The sequence below is a fragment of the Mus caroli genome, unplaced genomic scaffold, assembly GCF_978045245.1.
Source record: "Mus caroli unplaced genomic scaffold, Mus_caroli_1 scaffold_5, whole genome shotgun sequence".
Classification (NCBI taxonomy): Eukaryota; Metazoa; Chordata; class Mammalia; order Rodentia; family Muridae; genus Mus; species Mus caroli.
The window spans coordinates 97,597,445-97,622,879 of NW_028227260.1; the positions used below are offsets into that span (position 1 = coordinate 97,597,445).

At 39.5% G+C, this 25,435-nt stretch overlaps 1 protein-coding gene across 3 annotated transcripts in view; it reads right to left on the bottom strand.

The window, feature by feature from the left end:
• Mtm1 (myotubularin 1) overlaps positions 1 to 25,435 on the bottom strand; it is a 117,689-nt gene that overhangs the window by 85,457 nt on the left and 6,797 nt on the right. For all 3 annotated transcript variants that reach the window (XM_021152885.2, XM_021152884.2, XM_021152886.3), the window contains exons 2-4: positions 9,294 to 9,364; positions 7,581 to 7,653; positions 5,788 to 5,882 (exon numbers count right to left, since the gene is read on the bottom strand). In XM_021152885.2, the coding sequence (XP_021008544.1) occupies positions 5,788 to 5,882; positions 7,581 to 7,653; positions 9,294 to 9,356 (231 nt within the window). In that variant the 5' untranslated portion in view covers positions 9,357 to 9,364. The remainder of the gene's footprint in view (positions 1 to 5,787; positions 5,883 to 7,580; positions 7,654 to 9,293; positions 9,365 to 25,435) is intronic.

A 25,435-nucleotide genomic window follows, 5' to 3' on the forward strand; every position in this document is an offset into this window, starting at 1 on the left:
GACCCAACAAGCAACAAGAAAGAGTCAGATGCAGATATTTGCACCCAACTAATAGACAGAAGCAGCTGATCCCTGTTGTTGAATTAGGAAGGCTGAAAGAAGCTGAGGAGAAGGGCAATCCTGTAGGAACACCAGCAGTCTCAATTAATCTGGACCTCCGAGATATCGCAAACACTGGACCACCAAACAGACTGCATACACCAGCTGATATGAGGCCCCCAACACACATAGGGTAGAGGACTTATGGGTCTGTGTTCATTCAGAGATGATGCACCTAACCCTCAAGAGACTGGAGGCCCCAGGGAGTTTAGAAGTCAGGTGGGGTGGGGTGGGAAGGATGTGGAGCAGACAGAGGGTACATAGGGGGCAGGGAATGGAATATGGAGTGTAAAAAATAAATTAAAATAAAATAAAAAATTTTAAAAAGAACAATTTCTAATGAAATTTTTTAGAACATACTAAAATTTTTTCCTCTGAAACCTCTTGAGCTCCCACAGTTCAAATCTGTCTCAGCACCACTGTCTTCCTTGCTCCTACTAGAATGGGCCATTAAGCTCCACTTAAAGCTTTCAAGCTTTCAACTGCTTTTCTGATTCACAGTCCTGAAGTCTACATTCCTCCAAACAAAACCACGGGGAAGTGTATCACAGCAATATCCCAGCCCCTGGTATCAACTTCTGTTTTACTGTTGTGAAGAGACCCCATGAGCACACCAACTTTTATAAAGGACTCCCCGCTCATACAATCTCCGCTCACTGAGGCTCCTATGAACTCCACAGGGCATCCATTTCTGACTTATTCTCACACTATGTCCCTCATGGAGATACCATTTCCTACCTTGGCCAGCATCTATCCATCTGTCTGTCCCTCCAATCATCCATCCATCCGTCCATCCATCCATCCCTCCTTCCCTCCCTCCCAAGATTCTGCTCTCTTCTAGATCTCTAGCAGTGGCTGAATTTAAGAGTTTTTCCATTAGGTTCCTATCACCCATGGTGCTTCTCAACTGAGCATGTAATTCATGTCAGGGCACACTCTCTTCCTGGGGAATCCCGCAGATTGGATGGTTTTCACCACTTCCAGTGCAGTATTAACATATAAGTCCGACTATACTGGACATGTTTCCACATTACAGCTATACACTTTAAGTACAAACCTTACTTGTATCCCTCCCACGGAGCTTTACCCATATGATACTCCCTTCTCCAGTGAGATACATATCAATGAATAAGAGCAGCTTTGATTACACAAGCAGAAAATCGTGGGAGTCATTCTTGAGTGGATGATTATCCAACTCCCTTCTCATAATGGCCTACCCAAATCCTCTGAAGTTGCCCACAGCCTGTGTCTTCCATCCCATGTCCACCATGATTGTCACTAGGCTTTTGTTGCTTACTGCAGAACAAAAGTAACCTTCTAATGGGTCTTCCTACTTCCAGTCTCATGCTCCCTTATCCCACTGTCCATGCTGCAGCTGGTATTCTCTTTCAGAAATGCACATCTGATGTGTGGCCCTTCACATAACACATATACTGCTGAACTATTACTTCTGATCCTGAGGTTACCTCTTATTCCAACCACATATCCTCCTAGCCCCTCTACTCTCTCTGTTGCTGGTGGCCCAATTCTCACAGATCATTCAATTGTCCCCAGCACAGATGTCTATATAGTGGTTTAGGAAAGTATAATATGTGGATTTGGAAGCCCTTTGCCAAGTAAACTTTTCTCTTTCCATTCTTCCTGTTCAAGTTTATAAACAAATATGACTCATCGCCCTCTGCCCTGTAACAACATTACATGTGCTGCCATGGACTGTGTCACATTTCTCCCAGTTTCTCCATTTATGGATCCTGTGAGGAATGTTGTATTATTAATAATTCACCCACATGATTTTAGATTCACCATAGTGTACAGAGAATGGTTCTGGGTCTAAAACCTGAACAAAGAATAGGTCAAGTTGCCTCTCTCATTCACAATAGCATCTGAATCCAGTTTGCTCCTGGTTACAATCTGGGATCAGTCTTCTTTGTGAAAGTCTATAGGCTTAAATGGAGTTGCTCCTGCTGTGGTCACAATATTAACCAAAGACAAGTTCCTTGGTACATTCAAGGTCAGATGATGGCTATGGGACTTCTGAACTCCAGAGGCAATGGTATTCAGGATGCCACAATTTAGTAGGCTACATACTGTTATCAAACCACTAAGACATGTATCAAGGCCTTTAACTTATAGGGAACATGAACAACACATGAGTTTACCTACTCAGTGTGCTGCCTCTGCCTATTGCACTAGTGAGGATCAAAAGGATTCCAAGTTTGTTAAAGTCATAGACATAGCAATATGCAAGTAAGACAGAATTCACTCACTCAACACTACTGATTAAGCATCTTCAATGCACTAGGATCTACTCTGGAAGCAGAACGAACATCACTGAACAATAAACAATAAACAAGATGAACCAGAGAAATATAAGCAATATAGTTACCAGCACTCAAGAGAAAAACTAACCATGGAAAAGGGACATTAAAAGTGTAGCAAAGCCAGGTGTGAAAGGTTTCAGAGCAGTGAAAAGTATTAACTGAAAAGCATGATAAAAGGACAATTCATTTTCAAACATACAAAAAAGTTTTCCCATTTTGCAACAGAACCTATGATTGCTGGTTTAGTTTAGACTATTTAAGGGCACTAACACTACAATGACTGGGTTTTTTAGCTCCTGAATATAACTACGTTGGTAGCATTTCTTCTGTTTTCTGTTAACATGACTGCTTCCTTTTGGACTTTCACTAAAAGTTGTATGGCCAATTGCTTAAAAGGTTTTTATATAATATCATAGAAGAAGAAAGAAAGTAGCAGTCACTAGCCAATGGGCATTTCATTTATGCATTAAATGCCAAACCCTATTGTATAAGGTACCATGTGGAAACAAAGGAAATCATGCCTAATATGGCAAACCCAATTGGCTTCTAGGAGGTAATGAGGCCATGGATCTTAGAAAAGAATCTATTGTCGCCACTTTGCTAGACCAGCATAACCCCTTACCACATTCTGGATTTATCCTTATTATAGATAAGTATAGTTACTACCCCTCATCAAAGAAGGCCTCTTGTTACAGAAAATTGAGACCATTGCACAAAGCAACAGCTGGATAGGATGCAGAGCTCAATAGATCACGAGGAACCCAGTCCCAAAGAATACATACACATCATAGCTCCTGAACCTATAGCTTAGGGACCATCATGGAAGAAGGGGTGGAAAGATATTAAGAGCCAGAATACCTGAAAGTCTGCTGTGAAACAGTTTCTGTAGAAATAGTGCATAAACTATCCTGCACCAATAGCAATATCAATGGCCATACATATATGCCTGTGCAACAAATATAATAAAAGAAAAAAGTTGAGAGGAATTTGAGGAAGAGTAACTGGGAGGGGCTAGAGGAAGAAAGGGAGGAAGGGATGTAAAAGAAATCATATGAATTCTACCTTCAAAATGTAGAAAAAAACAAATAAAGATTGCTAAGTGTTTTTGATATAAAAGCAATACATACTCATTTTTAAGAAATACCAACAAGTGAGAAGAATATTAAGCATGTATAATTTTACTCTGAATATCCCAAGAATTCAAATTCTTCATATATATTCCTTATGGACTCTTCTTTAGAAATAATTTTCTTGTTTTATTTAGTCAAAACCACACCATATAGACAGCCTCATCATGTTACCACAATTTGAATAATTTCCCCAATTCATTATCAAGGACAGTATAAAATGAAACCAGATATGCATGGCTAAACAACAAGCCAGGAGTCAGGAGAAAGGGCCTGTGACATAGCTTTAATTTTAACTTTTGATAATTCTTATATATCAGCACCAAGCATCTCAATCTATAACCATAAGACCCTATAAGACCCCTGGAAACTGGACAAACCAAGTCCAGAGTTGGTCCACAGCGAGGCACTTCAATATTCAAAGACAGCTCTATATGGTTCCTGTGTGAGTTTACCTTCTATTGCTACTTCTTTTATTTTTTTTATTTTTTTTTTTTTACTTGAAACGCAAGGCAGGAACCTGAATGCCACCACTGCCTAGCTCAATGTCTCTTTTAAATGGTAGCATCACGATTTTATAGCATGACTACAGACAGGACTACTGTCTCATTTTATCTAGGCCTTCATTATATTATACCTTTGTTAATTCATGATAGAGTTATCTTATTTTTAAACAAGTAATCCCCAGTTGCTGATTTCAAAAGCCTAGATTCCTGTTAAGACAGACCTTCGTCCTTTAATCATACAACTGATCTTTTACAAAGTAGGCGCTATCTGTATACTTTAATGTTATGTCATCAGTTGTGTCCAATAGTCTAGGCATTTACAATAATTTCAAACCCTGACTCTTCCATCTAGACATTGGTTTATCTGTTGCTTCTCACATCTCAGCCACACATTACATTATTTCACATTACATTGCATTTTATATTACATTACATTATATTACAAGGAAGCACTCTACATAGTAAGTTACCAGTGATCCCCCTTTCTCGTCATTAAGCTTTTATTAGACAGTCTGTAACCCATCTGAATATATTGCCACCATTTAGCTTGCCTTTTCCAAGGGCTGTGTCATTCCTTGATTCTACACACAATGGTTTATTTTCATAATACTTAAACCATCAAACACTAAAATGATTGCCAAAGACTGGCACCCAGCTTGCTATAAACTTCCAGAATCTTCCTTTCCATTCTAGAAAACTGAAACATTTCCTTAGGTTCACTCTTTAAGCTTGAACTGACTCACATAGGTCATGATGCCATTGTAGCCTGCACCTGCCTGCACCCTACAGGATTTACAAGAAGCCAGGGCAACAGGAATATTAAGTAGCATTTTTGGAATTTAGACATAATAATGAACATAATAAAAGAGCAAAAGATATGAACAAATCCACATCAGAACTGTGCTAAAAAATGGATGGCTAAAAGCAAGAAAACAAAAGCTAGATTCCCCCCATCAGTTTCCTAGTTGCCTAATACACAAGGCAGCAACAGCTTACTCTTCCATCCACCCTAAACTCATTTCCCAGCAGTATTTGGAATCACAACTGCCCCTACATTCAGGAGTGAGCCATGATCTACCACAAGTTCTTCTGGGAAAGGCACAGTAGTTATATATTTTCTCTTGTGTTTCTGGAGTTTCTCTGCTCTATGGCATCACTTCATCAATGGGACATCCTTTGAAATGTGGTGACAAACCTTTTTTGGCCATAGGTTGAAAAAAGTAAGTAACAGTAAGCCATGCCACTCATCCCAGTTTTACCCTGCTACTTAGCAGTTGGTAAAAAGACACCTAGATACTTCTAGAGTGGTAGACTTTAACCAAGGATTCACATCAACATCCTACTCTGTAATGTTTTAGAAAATATGTGCGTGTTTGGACCATGGGCCCAGACATTCTGATACAGTGACTCTGAAGCATCTGTACTGCTTGGTAAAAATCTCTAAGCTGTTCATTCTTATCTGTGCTGCTGGTTAAAAACCCCTGTGGTATACCAATGTACTCAAACCACCTCTCCTTTATTCTGAGGGATACAGCCTATTTAAATATTTCATTCTATTGCCTACAAAAACAGATGTTAGTGTTATATCAGTTTTGCAGAAGCAAAAAATTAAGAATTGAGAACCAAATATATCCCCCACGTTAATGCAACCCACAGTCAATGTTGTAGGATAGAAAAGAAACAGTATCATTTTTAATGGTTAGGGTCATCTTTATGATCTTATAATCTACTTACCGTTTCCAAACTTCTTAAATAAAGACGATAATTTGTGATGTAAACTCTTCCCTTAATGGGGCCATTGAAAGGACATATGTAAATAACTTCTTTTTCTAGTGAGATAAAAAAAGGACCCTAAAATAATGGAAATAGATACCAAGATACACAACAAATGGTATGAACTTAATATAAACTACTTGGCTATGTTTAACTACAATAAAAGTTACTAAAAAGTTGAAAACAACACTGGCAAAGTTTCCACAGCTCTGTGCCCGGCTGGATTACGCACTCATGGAACGTCTGAGTTTGCACTTAGTGTAATCACCACCAAAGACATGTAGACCAGAGCCAGAGCACAGAAGTGAGCGAGGGTCTTGCTATTGTTAGCATCTTATGATAGCAAAAGAAACTACTTGCCTTATTTCAAGGGAGGATAACGTTCACACAGGGTAGCCTCGTGACTAACCAGTAGGCTGGGTGGTAGGTTGACAACTGCCAACCTCACATGTATCACAGGTCCTTGTTGCTTTTTTTGACAAAGGGTCTCCTCTCTGCATCACTGTCTAAACTTAAATTCATGATCCTCCTGACTCAACCTCCCAAATGCTGGAATTATGGGAATGTACACCCTGCTATAATGCCAGATTAGAAATCTCTCTGCAGAAAATATTTAAGTAATAATGTACAGTCAAGGAAAAGTACACATTTTTAAATTTGATGTAAGGAGAAACTAAATCGAAAGATTTAATTATAATAAAAATATCTTTCTCTTTTCCTTCAAAGATATCCTTGAATATGTTAATGACTATGAAATCCTTCAGGTACTAAATGAAAACTCTATACTAAGGTCACTTTATGCCAGTTCAATTAGTTACTATATTGGTTAAGGTCTGTCTGCTTATACTTACTACCCAAATGTCCTATATGAAGACTACCAATAGTAAAATTTCTTTGTTCTTATCCAGAAACTGGGAAGAACATATACTACTAATTTTAGTTTCAAGACTACAATTGTGAGTGTGAGTCTTTGGACACCAAATATGTTCTCATGGTTCTTGTGGTGTACACATAATTCACAAAGGTACTTTTTTTAAAAGTCCCATAATTAGCATAATAATTTAACCATTTAAAACTAAAATTTGACTGGTACTCAAGGAATAAAAAATTCTCTGAAACAATGCTGATTATTGGTCCCAAATATACTGTCATGTGACAGAAGGGACCAACCCTAACACAAATATTGAATGTCAGCACCATGCTTCTACATGATTTGGCCCTTCCAAAGTAGATACTGTCCTCTTAGCCTAGGTTCATCATGAAAAAAAAAAAAAAAAAAGCAAAAAACCAAAACAACCAAACCAAAAACACTGTATCAAAACGTTACTACCATCTTAATTTCAGTTTTCTGGCAAAGGATCTCCTATTATGTCACAGAGAAGAGTCTTTAAGCTGTTACATTTTGAAACCTATATCACAGACTGAAAGCCTTAATCTACTTCTGTTCTTATAACTTTAAATTATGAAGAGTGGATACCTCTAGTTCGAGACTTTCAAGTGATAACCTATGTTGTTCTCCCTAAATCATTCTCTTTGGTACAGAGACAAGAATATTGCTAGCCTTGTGAGCACCAAGCTCTTGAAAGAACTCTTTGATCAGGAAAAGCGTGCAGTGTTCTCTCTGCGTTGAGGTTCCTAAACAAAGCTAGATTATTTGTCTTCTCTGACTTCTCCAGAGCAAATGGAACACAAGCCACCTGATCTTCCTGTACTACTCCTCCAGTTCTGTACCCCTAGACTCAAAAGCTCCTTACCAGTAATTGGTAATTCCCCTGGGAGTCGAGGAACAGTCTCACTCACATCCTCACTGACTCCATCTTGAGACCCCTGCAAAAGAAAGGGGCAGGGGGCGGAGGTGGTGGTGCCATCTTTGCACACATGGTAGCAAACAGAAATACACTTTTAAAGAAAAAATAGAAATTTAGCATTGAAGACAATTAGAACTAAAATTCAAACTTGGAAAATAGAATCTGGAATGAAAATATAGGTATGTTCCTAGCTCATGTGAAGCCATTTGTTCAATCCCTAGCAATAGCAAATTAGAAAAGTAACAATAAAAGACTGTGCTAGCTGTAACATTTATTAGTCATGCTAAGTCCTAGTCTGCATTTAAATAACATTACTAAAGTTTTGTACTTTGTAAAAAGTATTTTAAAGGTAATTTATCTCAGTATAATGGTCAAACTTTAATGAAATCAGTATGCTGTATGGTAATAGCTTTTTTCCTATGCAATTGTTGCAGAATCATACCACAGTGAGACTACATTTCTGACCTATTATCTTTTATTAAGATCTTGTCTTACTTTTCATTTTTATTCTACCTTGTTCTACATAAGTGACCAAGTAGTCTGTCAGAGACAAGTTCCCCAAAGACTTTTCTGTAGGCCTCCTACTTGGGAGGACTTCTCAGGGACGTACCTCACCTCACCACAGCAGCAGCTCTGACATGCAGGCAAAGCACTAAGCATTACACTACGGAAAGCCAGTTATGGTGGCATACACTTTCAATGCCAGCTTTTGGCAAGCTGTGGCAGAATGATCGGAAATTGAGGGCAGCCTCGACCACACAACCTGACCCAGTCTCAAAACAAACCAACTAAGCCACCCCCCAATTAAATCTCAATTATTTAAAAATCAAAGTAAAATGCTATAAAATTAAAAAGCTGAAATAAAATGAAGTGATTTGTACATTATAAAGAGTCATGTATTACATTATGTATAATATGTATAATATGTATAAGCTATTAAGAAAAGAATCTCCCCACGTCCCTCCCAAGGCAAACAGGGAAAAGACATTCATGGTTACTTCACAAAATTAACAGGGACGGGCAATAATGTTTCTTTCAAAAGAAATAAAAGGTCAGACTTGTCAGTAATCAAGAAATGAAAATTAAAAGTTAGCCACATTTCTGACTGAGTATTTTTGTACACTGTGGGGTGGGAGAATAAATTAGCCTTTCTGATGGACCATCTTTAGAATCTCAAAGGGCCATGAATAAAACTTAGTTTAAATTCACTCCTTCCTTTCAATTTATATCCACGCCCCCCCCCAAATGTCATTCTAATGAAACAATTTACCCTGGCAACTTTGAAGCATTTTATACTCAATTTGTATGTTTAGGTTTTGTAAGTCTAATCATCATGGCTAGAAAATAATGCCATATTTAAGAAGGTGTACTAGCCTTGTACTCATCTTGGCCTTCCAATAGCTCCTTCAGAGAGCAGCGTCATACCTGAATGTCAGGTCTGACAACAATTGGTGAATAAAGCTTTGGGAGAGCATTTACAAAAGCCAAAATCACTTCACACATACTCTATTTTAAATCTTTCCCAGAACAAGGTGGGGTGGTAAATAAAACCATGTCTCAATGAAATTCATGATTCAGTATGGACCCAAATGACTGTCTAATACAAATATGAAGAAAGAAATGTAGAGAGATTCAGAGACATGTAAAAACTCAACTTACTTTCTTAATGGATTCATTCTCCAAGGAGTGTGAATTATACTTAGATGCTGAAGCAGAAGCCATCCTGGAACCTACCAAGGAAGACAAAATTCTCTGTTAACTGACCTTACATTGCTATTCCAAACATATGACATCAAAGTGTTACATATTTCAATAGAACAAACAGTACTTGAGTTTGTAGGCCCTTTTCACTTCTTATGGCCCAACAGAACAAAAAAATACAAAGAGCTAGCCAGCACACAGGCAGTATGTGTCCAAAGAAGAAAGGCGTTCAATGCTATCTATTTTACTCTTGGTTTAAGGTTTGATAGGGAGAGGTCAGATGTGTGCCATACATTTCCAAAGTTGTATCTAAACATTAAGATAACAGCTAGGCGACATGACTATTAAGGGCCATGTGAAACAGGAGCTAAATATTAAAAGGGGAACCCCACAGAAGATATCAGGCTTATTCTAGGAAATTATATTCATAGTGCTCAAGGTTGCCATCTTAAAGAAAACAAACAAATATACAAAAACCTTTAATGTCTACCAATGTATGACAAGCATGAAATTTCTACCCCACTTAATTGAAAGATAATATAAAGGCATTCAAGAAGAACTATGATAGGATGAATTATAACACTCATACGACTTCCTTTAAGAATTATTTTGTTCCACATTAAGGGGTTTAATGAGAAATAGATTTGACTGAAATCAAATTCATAGGAATTATCTAGTATCAAAGAGAAAAGAGGAAGAAAGAAAAAGTGAATTAGGTGGTGGCCTAATTTCAAAGGAATTAAAGTTTAACTTTTTAAAAGATCTGTAAGTAACTGCCAAATGAATTAAATTCAGGCCAAATCTTACACTGTGCTTTGAAGACTCCTCTAACCTTCTGTTCATACAGCACACAATATCGTTCTTAGACATGAAAGCAGAATGGGAGATGAATTACACAGGGCAGATTACATGCACCTGCCCTGAAATTCTTCTTCTGCCGACACAGTACTGTATAACTAGACAGGGGAGATCCTCCAGTAACAGAAAACACTAGGGTTTAGTAATAAGGTATTCGAATATCTAATAAGTCAATTTTAAAACTACATTGCCTATTGCTAAATCAATAAAGATATTTAAAACCCAAGGATATACAGTCCACTCACTGTCAATCTGCCTGATTATATAGCATTTGTTCAAAAACCATGAAGAATAAAGCCAAAGCCAAAAGTGGTAGTACATTCCTGTAATCTCAGCACTTGGTGGAGGCAGGAAGATTCAAGGCCAGCCTGGGCTACATCAGACTGAAAGTACACATGGGGTGCTGTGTGTGCAAGAGAGCGCAATGGTAAGGTGTGGCCTAGAATGCCTAAGGATCTGCTGGGTTCAATCTCTCCAGAGATACACCAAAAATAAACACAAAAACAAAACAACCCCCCCCAAAAAAAAGCCTCAAAGCAAAACAAAAGAATGAAAAAAAACCACGTAAAAGTCTTGATCTCAAATTGTGAAATTATCATAATTTCTGAACATTTCCTTCACTTCAAGTCAAAGCCTCATGCCCATCAGTCATCACTCTAAATGCTGAAGCCCTTTGGCAGCCAGAGAGATTGCTTTGTATCTCTATGGATCTGCCCATTCTGGCCCCTTCATATATGTAACCTCATATAACATGGTCTTTAAGTCTAAAGCCCTCTCTTTGGGAATTACACTGGACACTGTTACTGTTAAAAGCGGGATCAAACACAATCCTCAGAGAGTCAAGGGCATAGGTGATGATAAGAGTCAGTTCCACTCGAAGCCTGGCTTTAAAATCATCAGTGAGCTTGTGTGTCAAATGTGGTAGCTGATCCCCACTCTACAGAAGCTGCAGCACTGAGACACTAAGATTTTGGAGCTGGCGCCATTCAAATCCAACTCTGCAACTGAAGAACTATTTAACTTTGGGCAGATTATTTGTGTTTTCTGAGGCCTCGGCATTCCTTTATCACAGTTGAGCAAAATGAGCTAATTCAAGAGAAGAACCACTCTCTATATATCTGTTAAAAATTATCAGTATTTTAATTATGAAAGGCTAATTATTCACTGTGGTCATCACAATCAATTCTCTGAATCAGCCCTTGCCTTAAAATTACTACGGAGAAAGCAAGCTATTACATGGACACTGCTTGGCTACTGGTGACTGAATTGTAAATTTTAAAACTGCACCTGCCCACAATGACTGCAACAAGAAGCAATGTGCAACTGTGTAAGTTTCCCTAAACAGACCAAGTACCCAAGGAGTATTTATAGAACAGCCACTCACTAGGTTTACAAAGCATTTTGCCCAAAACTTCAAGCAATAAAATTTTCATCCCTTTTATTTAAAAAAAGAAAGTTGTGGGGGTGGACAGGGAGAAGAGATTGTTTAGGGGTTAAGAGCACTGACTGCTCTTGCAAAGGACCCAAGTTCTGGTCCCAGTATCCACATGAGATAGTTTACAACCTATTCCAAGGCTTCAGCTGCCCTCTAGTCTCTGTGGGCACCTGCATACATATGGCACACATAAACTCATGCAGTTGTATATAAACACGCATAAATAAAAAAATGTATATAAGGAGTTCTTTAAAAATCATTGCTTTTTTGCTGTGTTGGCTTTAATGCAAAAACTGAAAATTCTATACACAAACATGATTTTGATTCCCCCCTCCAAGATATTTTTGTGATGATTTAAGCCAAGCACTCTCCTGTCACAGAGCATACAGGGACAAGAGAGGGGTTAAGATCAGTTCCTGGAGTGAGTCTCTCAAGCAAACGAAGTGCTATATGTTACTGCTTCACATCTCAGTAAAAACAAAATAAAGTTAAAGAGAACACTACTCACTAGTCTCAGGGCCTCTAGCCCCCTCAAATAAAACAACATAAAGATGATATTTTATTGAATAAAATTTAGTTTTAAGTGCAACATAACCTACACTGTCTCTCTTGAAATTCAAGACAAACCAGGTGGGTCTTCTTCTCTTCTCATTTCTGTCTCTCATTCTAGCACTTAGCACCTCCTCAAAAGAGTTACAGCTCTCCTACTTGCAGGCTAAAACTTCTATGTTATATTTACTCCTGCATTTTTATGGCACCTGCAGCAGTGACTAGCACATAACAGGTTCTTAATAGGTTATGTGTTCAATGAATTAACTGGTTAATAATGACTTGGACAAGGATCTTGACACTATTTCTCTTAATCCAGGAACCCCTGAAAGCTTATTAAAATTAATAAAAAGGTACAACAAAGTTTCTGGCTCATCAGGTGCCCCCTGCACAATACTCTAGCCAGCAGAACTGGAGTGTTAGCTTATACTAATCTCAAATAATTTGCACCAAAGAACTGAGACCGTTTTTCCTCTTCTATAGGCTCCTCTCCCCAAAACCAGAAGATTTAAGGCACTGACACATCCTTCTTCCAGACTAAGAAACTATTTTAAAAACAAAAACAAAAACAAAACAGACTAAGAAACTTTCCAGATTATGAAAAACATCTAGAGTATAGATGCTTTTCTCCTTTGATCTTCCCTAATGGGATTTATTGCTTTGCTTTAGTATTTAAATAAATCCAGAAAAGCTCCCCCCACCACCAGTCTAGTCCCACTGAGGCTGTACAGACCTAGCCAATCTTCTAAAGCCTGCCAGCCTACAAGAAGGCATGAACAGGCTGCCTGAGTTTAGAATTCTTTCTGAAGACAATTGCTTTCACTTGGTAATCTCTTTTGAAAACAAATGTCAAGAACTTCAGGCAGTGGTACACAATATTATTAGACCCAAATGCCCCCTTTGTTATAACCTATACAAAACTTCCCTTTGTTAGCTTAAGATGAAAATTGTAGATGATATCTTTCTAAACACAATTTTCCCTATCTTATTGTGTGTCCCTGTATGTGCAGAGACCTTAAGTGTTACTTCTCAGGTACTATCTACCTTGTTTGTTTGGTTTTATTGTTGTTTTTGGTGGTGGTGGTGGTGGTAGTGGTGGTGGTGGTGGTGGTGGTGGTGGTGGTGTGTGTGTGTGTGTGTGTGTGTGTGTGTGTGTGTTTTGAGACAGGGTCTCTCACTGGCCTAGAGCTGACCTAGTAGGTTAGGCAGTTCCTAGGGATCCACTACCTCTACCTCTTTATAGTGCTAATACAAGTGTATGCTGCCACACCTGCCATTTTAACATGGCTTTGGGAAATTGAACTCACACTTGCACAACAAGCACTGAGCCATGTCTGTATCATTGCTTTAAATCAGTATACAAAGCAATGGGTTTCATCATAGCATCTTCAAGTATCATTATATGCTTTGTTCTCATCTGTTCCCTGACCCCACCCTCCTCCATTTCTCTGCTGGTTTCCTTCCTTCCTCTAGTTAGTCCCCCTTTCTGAAACATCAACATTCTGCCATAACTCTAGTCTAGAACAAAATAATAGGTTGTCATTTGTAATAGTGAACTTTTCATTCAATCTTTTCTCCCTCATTTGCAACCTGGCCTCTCAGGAAATAGCAAGCACTGAGACAGACCATCAGCCACTTAGGAGACAAGAAAATAAAAACAGATCTCATAACGTTCTCAATGAAACAACTAGCTGGACAAAGCAGAACTGTTCAACATTCCAGTCATTTTGAGCCCTTTTTAACTATCAATTTATAAAATACATTTGCTTACTTGGAAGAAGGCTACCCCAACCCGCATGAAAATAAAATATGATATGAAGCAGTAGAAGTTTCATTTTTTATCCATTTTCTTTTGACCAGGGATGGCAAACTGTTCTTGTAAAAGGCCAGATAGTATGTGAGCCATAAATCTCTGTGCAACTTGGCAATGCAGCACCAGAACAGTGACGTAAGACACTTTCATTTACAGAAACAGGCTGCTACCTCCTGCTGTAAACTATGTACTTTTTTCCAAATACACTTTCCTCTGCCAAAACAAATAATAACTATGTTCTTTTTAAATGCAAAAATAAATTATTAACTCTATCTTTCAGTTTGTCAAAGATGCCACTATGCCCAGCTTCGACATGGTGTGACATGGTTGAAAAGGAGGATTCTGCATTCGAGAATTTGAGTTTGCAATCCCAAGTCTGTCACTCAGTAATAATAGTCCTGAAATACTCTCCTGGCTGAAGGGGAAGTGGACATGAAAAGGAGACCACAGCTGGTGCAGTATACCAGCTTCCACCTCCAACTAGAGGCTTTCCATGAATTCTTAAGGCATTCCTCAAATTAGGTATGGAGGGAAACTCTGCCCTGAGGAGAGTCAAACAAATGTCTACTCACTCTTCCTAGAACACCAACAACAAACCAAAGTTCAATTTGATAAAAATCCAACTCGTGGCTTCGGCTTCTTTACAGAGTATGGCTGAGGGTTACTTGGAGCTCAAGTGATCCCAAAGCAGCTGCTTCACCACAAAGTGTCACTCTAGCATGGGTGACAACTTCTCCACAGCTGCATGGATGAAACTGCCCTTCAGTAACCTGCCACCCTCTATGCTCCAGTACCTCCCGATCAGGAATTCATCTGGAATTACAATAGAATTGTGTAAAACTAGCAGGGAGGTACAGAAGACAATGGTTGAGATCTGGTAAGGAAACAATCACTGTGCCCACACCCTTCAATGAGGCAATGCCAATAATCAATGAGCCTAATTCTCAGTCGTCACAGATGCTCTGATGAAGATGATGGCTCTTATGCGATAATCTAATCTCAGCAAGTGGCTAAATATCCAAATATATAGTAACTCATATGAGTTAGATCAGTTTATCTTAGCTGCTTCAAATCTTAGAACTAAGTTACCTAGTTTGATGAGAGAACAGAAAGTGTAAAGTGCTAGGTAGGTTTTCCTTTTGAAACTCACTCTTCTTACCATATATAAGAATTTAGCTCAAAGATGAATCTACTTTTACAACTTTAAATGTCCCAAAGGTCTTTGGTTGAAACCAATTCAGAGGCAGCTAAAAAGGCAATCTGAATCATTTTTCCCCCAGCAGCCAGTGACAGACTTTGGATAGATCTATTTACTCTATTTCTTGGTTTTCTCATGACAAATACCACATCTTCAGGACAGTTGATTGGCTTTAGTGATACAAACTGTTAGCCATAGAACAGAGTAATTTTAGATATCATAAGCTAAAACTGGTTTGGCAAATAAACTACTAAAAAGTCAACAACTATAACCATTTTTTTTTTATGAACAAAGGCAACATAGTGATAGGGCAGACACTGAAGCCAACCATTAGAATCACCAATGCACCTTGTAACAGTCAAATACTTGACAGTAAACAAAGTTTTAAAATAGGAGCAAGATCAAGTTACCAGCCACCTGCCAATTCTGAGACTGTTGAACCCAGCTAATCTCTCCACAATAAAACAAAACCTTTTGGTGAATTATCTTCTGCAGTGACAACTATTCTCCAAAAGCACATGTTAAATTCATATGTAAAAGACATATTTTTAAAGTAAAAAGGTCAAATGGCAGTTGCTAAAGAATAAAAACAAGTAAAGAATTATAACTACTATGGTAATGGAGAAAGCCACTTTACAACATTTACATTACATTCAATTACATTTTCTTATACTCTGTGAACCTTCTCAGGCTCAGGCTAAGGGACCTCCAGAGAAAAGCCCAGAGATTGGGCAGTAATGGCACAGGGAGGACAGCAAGGCACTTTAAAGCACATGTGCAATTTCTAGAAACAAAGGAGACGAAAGGGCTTTGGGTGGAACCTGAAATTGAAACCAGTTCCTCAAGGTACTTTCACTGAAAGGTGGAAGCAAGAGCTGTACTAGGGCTCCTCTCACACAGCACACATCTCATGCAGTGCACATCTCCCACACATATCTCACTCAAATTCACATCTCACTCTCATACACACATCTCACACGAGTGCACATCTCATTCATGTGCACATCTCACACATGTGCACATCACACACACACATGACATGTACATACTTACCTTTTATATACTGCACATGTTGCTAATATTTCACATCACACACTGACCTATACCCCACAGTGACCTTTTGGGTCTCCTGTTAGATTTCTAGAGCTTCCTTCCAAAAGGCAAGGGATATGTTTTCTGTTACTGGCACATAGAACCCAGTAAAGAGCATCACCCTTCAAAATGTCCATGACTTTGGAGAAGTTCGACTTCAGCCATTAAAGGCATGAGGATGGATTTGTCTGTTTCTAGTTGCTATGTATAGCTTCATCATGTTGCATACATTGGCAAAGACGATGTTGGTTTACATGTGTTTCTGAGCTTTTGTGGAAATGGAGTGAGCTCACAATCTTCTGCTCTTTGCTTTTCTCACACAGTTGCTGTGAGCATCAGGAACACGGATACATGTCCCTGTGCTTTACTCATTTCTGCTACCAAATAGTAATAGCATTCTCTCCACAGACCTTTGACTGGTTTCTATGTTGCACTACTACAAATAGTGCTGTTCTAAACATTCCCTCCTATACCTGACACACTCATGTAGAACTGCAATGGCATTTTGGAGCCAGGTTTTCCTATACCTTTCTCTAATCTAGCAGCAAATTTGTCTAAAAACTAAATTATAGTGAGAAGATAGTTAATACTGTAATAGTAATTTCTATTTACCTGATATAATTGTCTCTGAGGCTCATAGCTTATAGCCTCCGTACAATCTTATGTAGGCCTAGCCTGGTTTCAGCCTCTGAAACTGACTGTTGAATAAACTCATCCTTTCTTGTTCTTACTGAGTTATAGCTGGCTGGATCCATTCAGCTGTTCTGGCTCAAACTCCTAAGCTGACTAATCCAATCAGGCTTTTCTCTCCTCTCTCCTCTCCCCCTCCCTCTCCCCTCCCCCCTTCTCTCTCCTGAATTGTTCTGCTTGGCCTCATACTAACTCTGGCAATCTGTTCTAATCTTCTGGCTCCTTTTCATTCTGTGGCTCATTCTGTCGTCACCTGTGTCTTGCTTGTTCTCTCTCTGCAACCTGTCTCTGTACAACTGTCCCGGTAAAAACCTGCCTCCTACTTCCTATGCTGTGCTTCCTTAAGTATCTCTCTTTCCTCTCTCTTCTCATGAGAGTTAGGCATATCCTATTCTGTCAAATCTCTCTGTGATTCATCACTTTGTCTGCTACACACTTAGACATCACTTTCAAACACGGCGCTTCTTTCTACAAACTAACTTTACATTCATTGTTTAAGATTATAAGTATATACATACGATGTGTCTGTATTCCAGCCAGAGGGATTAAAGGTGTAGGTCAAGGCTGAGCCACACTACAACTAGAAACATGTGTTTTGTTTGTTTGCTCATTTGTTTTAGTAAACAACATAATCTTGGGATTCACGTAACAATATATGATAAAATGGGCAAATCCATAACTTTAAATTAAGCATGATCTCAGGCTTGTTAACACTAGGCCAAGCATTTAGACAATTTATTACTCTTCTAGTTGCTCTAACCAATACTATAAAGTAGATAGATAACAGCTAGGGATTCTCTGCCAGTTCTGAAGGTGTCAGCTAAGACATAAGCACTTGAAGCATCTAGCTAGTAACCAGTGGTAACTAGAGGCCTTGGTAGTCATTGGCTTGTGGAGGCATCATATCAATTATGGACTTCTACCCACATATCTCTGCTTTGTTACAGTGTTCTCCTGTAATGGCACCCTTCTTCCTACATGCAGGGGCTTCCTTTCTAATTTATTTTCATCTTTAATTACATCACTAATGAGACTATTTACATCTAAGGTCACAATCTGAAGTAGTAGATGTTAAGACTTCTTTGGAAAGAACATACTACACAGGCAGGGCATCACCCATGGAATTTAGCAATTTACAGAATGATCATGTCAGTACTTGGTTACCTTCAGAAGAGTTCAGCTCTCCCAACTATAAACATTCCATGAAGTTATTAAATTAACTTACACTAAAATATTGATATGGATACTTAAGATAAAGAAGTAACATCAAAGTGATTATTTCTGAGAGATTACTCAGCATATGTAATTACTTAATTTTGTTTCCAAAGAGTTCAAAAAGAGTCAACAAATAGATACTAGGTACCATAATGGGAAACTGAAAAATAACTTGAGAGGCCAGAGAGATGGCTATCTGGTGCGTGCGTGCGTGTTACTTATTACTATCTACTCAGGACGTGAGTTTGATTTTGGGTACCCACATGGTGGTTCTCAACCATCTGTAACTCCAGTTTCAGGGTATCTGATGCCCTCTTCTGGCCTCTGTGGGCACCAGGCACATTAGTCACACTCAAACATGCGTATAGGCAAAACATCCATATACATAAAATATCTTTAAATAATAACAAAGCAACAACCTCGAGATAGGTCTTTGAGAAGTTAATTGGGAGACAGTGGGCAAACACAAGTTGGATGGCAGCAGAGAAGGTATATGGGAAAATGGTGATCATATGAGAATAAATACAGTAACAAAGGTGATAGATAGTATGACTGAAGCAAAAGCTATCCACCTGCTTATGGGCACTGCTCAGTCTCCACGTTTCCAACTGCCACACTATCTGCGACTGTTCTAAACACATCATAAGTCATTCAATTTCCACCAACTGTAATTGTCAAGTAATACTAGGAACTTCATAAGACAACTGACAAGCGCTAACAAGAACAACTTGTCCACAAAAGATAGCAGAGGTCAACCTGAGGCAACATAGCCCTCTGAACCACTAACCATTTTTCAATAGATGATCAAATGAAAATAAGGACATAATACTTTCTACTTGGACACGTAATATAGTATTAGAAGGAGATTCCACCCATATTAAAAAAAAAAATCTGACATCCAGAAAGAAGCCTTCATTTTAAAGGGAAGTAAACAAATGGAGATTCCTTCTACCAAATCTATGAGGCATTCAAACATATTCCCCATATTTGTCCACTGCAGTAGTACTTGGTACTGTAACAGTCTTTGTGGACTGGTGGCCACATCCAGAATGAATATCCCAGGAGGTACATCTAGGAAGTAGTAAGCCTCAGAGCATATGCAGCTAAATGAAATATGCTTCAATGATGTATACTCATTTCAGCAATGCTCTTTCTGTTCCAAGTACTTCCTTTAAAAAAATCATCCTTTGAAACTGCCTTTAGAGGAGATGAGACAGAAAGGTAGCTGTGATTTACAGGCCAACCTTGTCTACCTAGCAAATCCAAGGCCAGCTAGGGCTATGGGGTGAGACCCTGGCTCAAAACAAAATTGCCTTCAGAGGTTAAAGCTATACAAGATGTCATATTATAAAACTTAGCTGTATCTCAATTTTACACCCAAAACGGTGCTCCTACAACATCAGTGCCCACTATATTTAATAAATGTGCCTCACAGTGATTTTGGCCTAGAACTAAATGTTTAATCCTCACTCAAATATAGACACTGAAGATACTTTTTAAAATGTGCCCGAGTCTCTAAAGTTAATTCACACAGAGGCACAGGGAATGCAGCTTGGCATCTCTTAGCTGGTGAAAATGCTGGGCCTGATCCATTGAAATAGTCCTAATTCAGAGCAAGTTTACCTTGGAGGCTAGCAAAAAGCAGACGTAGAAGTAGTCACTTGCCCAACAGGCAGCTTGCCACACTAAAAGAGTGTCCAAAAGGGAATCCCCAATGACTGACTTAATTAAGGTTTTTGGAAAGTCACAAAGAGAAAAGGCTTACAGTGACCTAGAGAGTACAGAAAGCAATCATTTCCTACTTGAGCAGTTACCAGGCATAAACACAAGCCACCATACATTCCTGTCACAGAACAAAGTTAAAGGGCCTAACGTGTCTAGACCTGGACATCATTGGAAGAGGTGATCTTATGGATGTAAAAAAAAAAAAAATCATCCAACGAAAGGGCAAGAAATACCAGAAAGGGAAGAAGATGAAGAGGAACTAAAACCACTATTAACAGAATGGAAACAACATGATTAAGAAATTCCAGTTCAAGAACAAAGAGAGCCATTCAATCGGACAACTCCCATGCCCTTTGGACAAGCAATAAGGGCAGCTTCTCAGAGCAATCAAAAGAGCTCCCAGGCTCCAGACATAAATTCTGGTATTGACACTAAGAATAAAAGTTGAGGTGTCATGCTTAGGGAATGGGCATGAGCATTGTAATACAGTCAATTAGGTTCTCTCTATTATCTTCTTGAAGACCATATCTGAAACATGGCTTCTACAAACAAAATAAACAACAAATCATGATTTGTCCAGAAAAGTAGGAATTCTGTAAGCCTACAGTTTATACAGCAATGGTTAAAAAATGGGAAGCTTCAAAACAAGGAGAATAACCATGTGCAGTTACAATTTTTAGAGATTCTAACTGGCAAGAAAATGGTAGGTATTACATGGGAGGAAGAAAGAAAACTCTACTTGTAAGCTAGGCATAATGAAGCACATTTTTAATCCCAGCACTCAGGAGGCAGAGGCAGGAAGATCTCTGTGAGTTCAAGGCCGATCTGATCTACAAAGTGAGTTCCAGGTCAGCTAGTAATATTTGTCTCAAAATAAAATAAAATAAAAAAATAAAACCATAAAAAAATCAAAATGTGTATTTGTAGAAAGACGACAATGTCTTTCCAACGTACAGTATTTCCACAAATCAAATGAAAACATGAGCCCATGCAAAGTTGCAATGGCTGGTTGTAGTTCAGCCCCAAACTGAGTAGCTCAAATGGCTATCAATTACTGAACCATGGACTGCTACTTAGTAATAAAAGGCAGGAGCTACTGACTGACACACACAACATCATTGAGTATAAACAGCACAACCAAGCAGCCAATCAGCAATGCCAGAGAAACCCAGCATCCGTGTGTCAAAGAACTGCTAGCATTCACCCTGCATTCTACAGTTGCATTCACCCTGCATTCTACAGTTGCATTCACCCTGCATTCTACAGTTGTGAGGTGAGGAATCATATTGAAAACTGCTGGCAAACATATTTTCAGATTTTAAAAATGTACTTTACAGATGTACCTTAAAGATGAATATGGAAATAAAAATATGCTAGAACATATTACTAATGAAATGATGTTTTGAAACCCCCAAACAGTCCTATTATCACAACTGACAAACGTGATTAAAAACAAAACAAACACTAACCAAGAAAAAGGCAAAGCTCCATGTGGTGGCATACACCTAGCATCCCAGTACTTCGAGTATGGAGGCAGGATGATTAGAAGGCCAACCTCTGCTACATAGTGAGCATGAAGTCTACTTGGCCCAATGAGATGATGACATAAAGCAGGGGGCAGAGAGGTACACAATCACATAGAGACAGCTGAAACTCTTCCAGGCCCAGTTCTATGAACATTCAAGGAAGTGATATGCTCCAACCTTAGCAACTTCCAGCGCACCGAGAAAGGGAACATCCCAACTGACTGCATAAGGCTAGCATTGTCAATCCTGGTATTAAACTAGACAAAAACTGAAGCTAAAACTCAGTGACAAAGGGAGACACCGCAACACTACCAATGGAATCAAAAGCAGCAGTAAGCAAGAGCATGTGCAACAGTAGGTCGGCCCCAGCAGCACGAATGAGCTAATGCTGCACTTCAACTAGGAAAGAGCTTAGAATAGCCTCCCACAACAACAGATTAAAAGAGGGCTGTGTGTCGCACTATCAAGACACAAAAGGGATTGGTTAAAATCCATCTTTTGTTTTTAACCCCCAATGGGTGTGAGCAGCACATGTGCAGGATCCTGAAGATAAGCCCAATTCTTGATGATGAAATGTTGCAAAAGACACTTCGCAAACATGGATCTTGGGCTCTGGCCCAGCCCTGCTGAATCAGAAGCTCCAGGCACAGAGCCAGGGATCTTGTACCTCAGCAAAACCCCCTCAGGTGATTTTGGTGCTGCTGGCTAATCAAAGAACAACCTGCTCAGCAGCGGCCTGGGCATTGCCCCGAAGTTGGCTGCAAATGAGAAGACTGTACTGGAGTCCTTGCCTCGTCCGACACCCACTGAGGCAGAACCTGTGCTGGTCCTGGAAGTCCAGGTGCCTCCCTACAGTGGAGTTGGAGAAGTGATGGAGCCTAAAGCAGGTGCTCTCCATGGAGCCACACAATCCTGCTACCACAAAATGACTTTTCAAAAAGGCCCAGGCAGGTCTCACCTCAGATTAATTAACCCCGGACGCCGCCAGAGGGTAGGGCTCAGGCAGCAGGTATTTAAAATGCCCCAGGTGGTTCTAATGAGCAGCCAGCCTAGCAAACCACCAGTCTGCAGTATTCCTAAAATGAGGAAATTTCTATTTAGGGAGGTGACACCCTCTCTGAAGAGCTAGGGAAAAGATAAAGATAATTTCACATGAACAACCAAACACCAAGCATTCCACAAGAGCTTGCCGTATGCCCCTCCCCCATCCCTGATTTATTTATTTATTTATTTATTGGAGAAAGTATCTCACTATGAAGCTCAGGATAGCCTGAACTCCTGATTCAACCCGTAACACTGAGATTACACACGTGAACCACCACACCCACATCCAGTAATAGAAAGCGATGCCATAGTCGGGAGAACCACAGTTGTAAACCCTGAAATCGCATCACTTGATTAAGATCTCAATGCTACTGCCCCCAAGCTCACTGTTGACCCAACCTTTGAGAAAGAAACTTGGCACTTATGTTAATAATTTTACTCTCAAAGGCGACATTATGGGCTAACGGCTTGGCAGAGATTAACCCTAACATTAATAGAAGTCAGTACAGAGGCAGCTGGCTGGTCACTAAAAGCCAACCTGATGAACTCGTCTCTCAACGCCCTACTGTCCCACACTGTAGGGACTGGCACCATGTGGCTGGTCGAAATGGAGATGTCCTATAAGAAAAATACAGAAATAATTTCCAAGTCTAGTACAAAACCCAGGCTGATGCTTCATTAGTATGGTAACTATATGTAAATAACAGCATTTTACATATAATCCCTTACAAAAACATGTTGACATTTATTTTGCCTGTTTACTTTTTAAATCTAGCACTGTATTGATTAATGTTGTTTCAAAGGCTTGGGAAGCCAAGATGTGACCAGGTCTTCCATCAGCTATCCTAGACTTTCATTTACATATATGCACTCAGGAGACACCTGAAATTGCAGATTCTGCAGGGGTTCTTAGCTGATCTGTGATTCTACATTGGTTATAAGTTCTCAGGAGCAGCTGTTGAGGGTTAAGGGCATCCGGACAATCTTTGTCAACAAAGGAAAATTGTTTGATGACACAGAAATGATGGGAATCTCTGTAGAAATGACTGGACTTGATAACAGGAAGAAAGGAAATGTCCTACAGGGAAAGAGTCAGCCTCTGGTTTACACTTCATCTTAGCTGAAAGACTGAAAAGCAAAAAGCCATCATCCTCTACTTAAAAAACCACCAGACTTTCTTTAGGCAAGGAACCTAGAGGTAGAGGCCATTTGTCAGAGAGTGAGCTATGCTCTCACATCTCTACTGTCATGCACAAGGAACATCTCAGAACCAGGAAACTCTAAATTACATGCTTGCTGCTAGTCACACAGCCTGAGGTCTCCCTGAATCGGTCACCAGCCAACTTCGGCAGGTTGTTACCGTTGAACGGCACTAACTAGGAGGTTCAGTGGGAGTCATTGCCAGAGGGTCACTGATGTAGACAGTCCGCGGCTGAGTAAAACAGCTGGGATCACTTCTTGGCAATACTGAAATCAAGTAAAGTCCTTTTTATTCTAAATCCCCACCCAAGCAATCTCAGGGCCATAAAGAAATTTACAGGCCAACAAAGGGAATTTAAAGCACCACCACCCAATGCTAGGAATGTCCTTATAACTCACCTCTGTCCCAGTCACGCCCATAAAGAGGAAGGAATGACTGCTGGCGAAGTGTATTCACGAAGAGGCTCCAGAAACAAAGTGCTTCCTTCCCACCAAAAGGTCAAAGATGTGACATCAAAATCTAACTATTATCCAATGCTAAAGAACGGCACCACTGCATTTTGTCCAAGTTCGTACAATGGGATGAAAGCTGAATGTACAAACAATTTTATTTTTACTTTTAATTATTACACTTCAACTTCCACTAGCCCTTTCCTGTTCCAAACATACTTGCAAACGAAGCAAAAATGATTCTGTACTCATGTCAGAGTCCAAAAATCAAGCTGGGAGGAAAGGGGTGGCAAAGCACTGCATGAAATCTCTCCCAACACTACATTCAGACTTTTCTATTGATCCACTATCAGAACCTGGACAAAAGAGCTAGGCATAGGCTCCACTTCTTAGCATGTAAGGAACATGTTTGTAGGTATACAGCAGAATGATTCAAACTAACATGCTCAAACAACTCTTAAGTTGCCACTCCTCTGATTCAAGCCAACCATGTTTACAAAATACCTACTATGAGCTCTGGGCCAAGTTAAGTTTCATACACATTACATAAACCATCTGAGACCTCAGCACCTCCTTAGATGGAAAAAAATGTTGCAACATGCAGGAGTTACCTGTCAAGTCCAGCTAAGAAACCACAATACTAAACTATTAGAAGTCTAAGATATACCAAAGTTCCTTGTAGAGTTATCTTGAGATACGGAGAAACAAATCCAAGTATCAAATAAGGCTCCTCATTTACAGATGGAGGGCTGTGATATGGGGAACAATCTCATCTTTGGATCATCAACAGATCATGATGGCTTTTTATCATCACAAGGAGCCATAGGCATCCACTCTAGTCCTACAGAGCAGCCAAGGCCTGGTCTTGATTGGAAAAAGGAAAGCCTTGGTGCCTACACACTCGGGATTCAAGATGATAAAACTTCATGACACAGGAATCACCTTGGTATTGATGATTAATTATTGGCTACACAGTGTTACTGTTTGGAATGAATGAAGTGGAATAAATGGAGTGGATACCTACGGATGTTCCAGGTCCATTAGAGACAGTGGTGCCAAAGGGGGTAGATGGGGCAGAGGCTACATCCATAGCTCCAGGGCATGGGACAGCCAGAAGGCAAAGTACCCTCTTTCCTTGAACGTTTACTGAGTACAAAACTGTTAAAAGCACTAAATGTACAAGAATCACTCAGCCCTGCCACCAACACTTTGAGAAACTATTATTATTTATTGTTTTGATTTCTTAAAGGAAATGAGACATAGAGGTAAGCAGCTTGCCCACATTCACTACAGCTTCTAGACTGC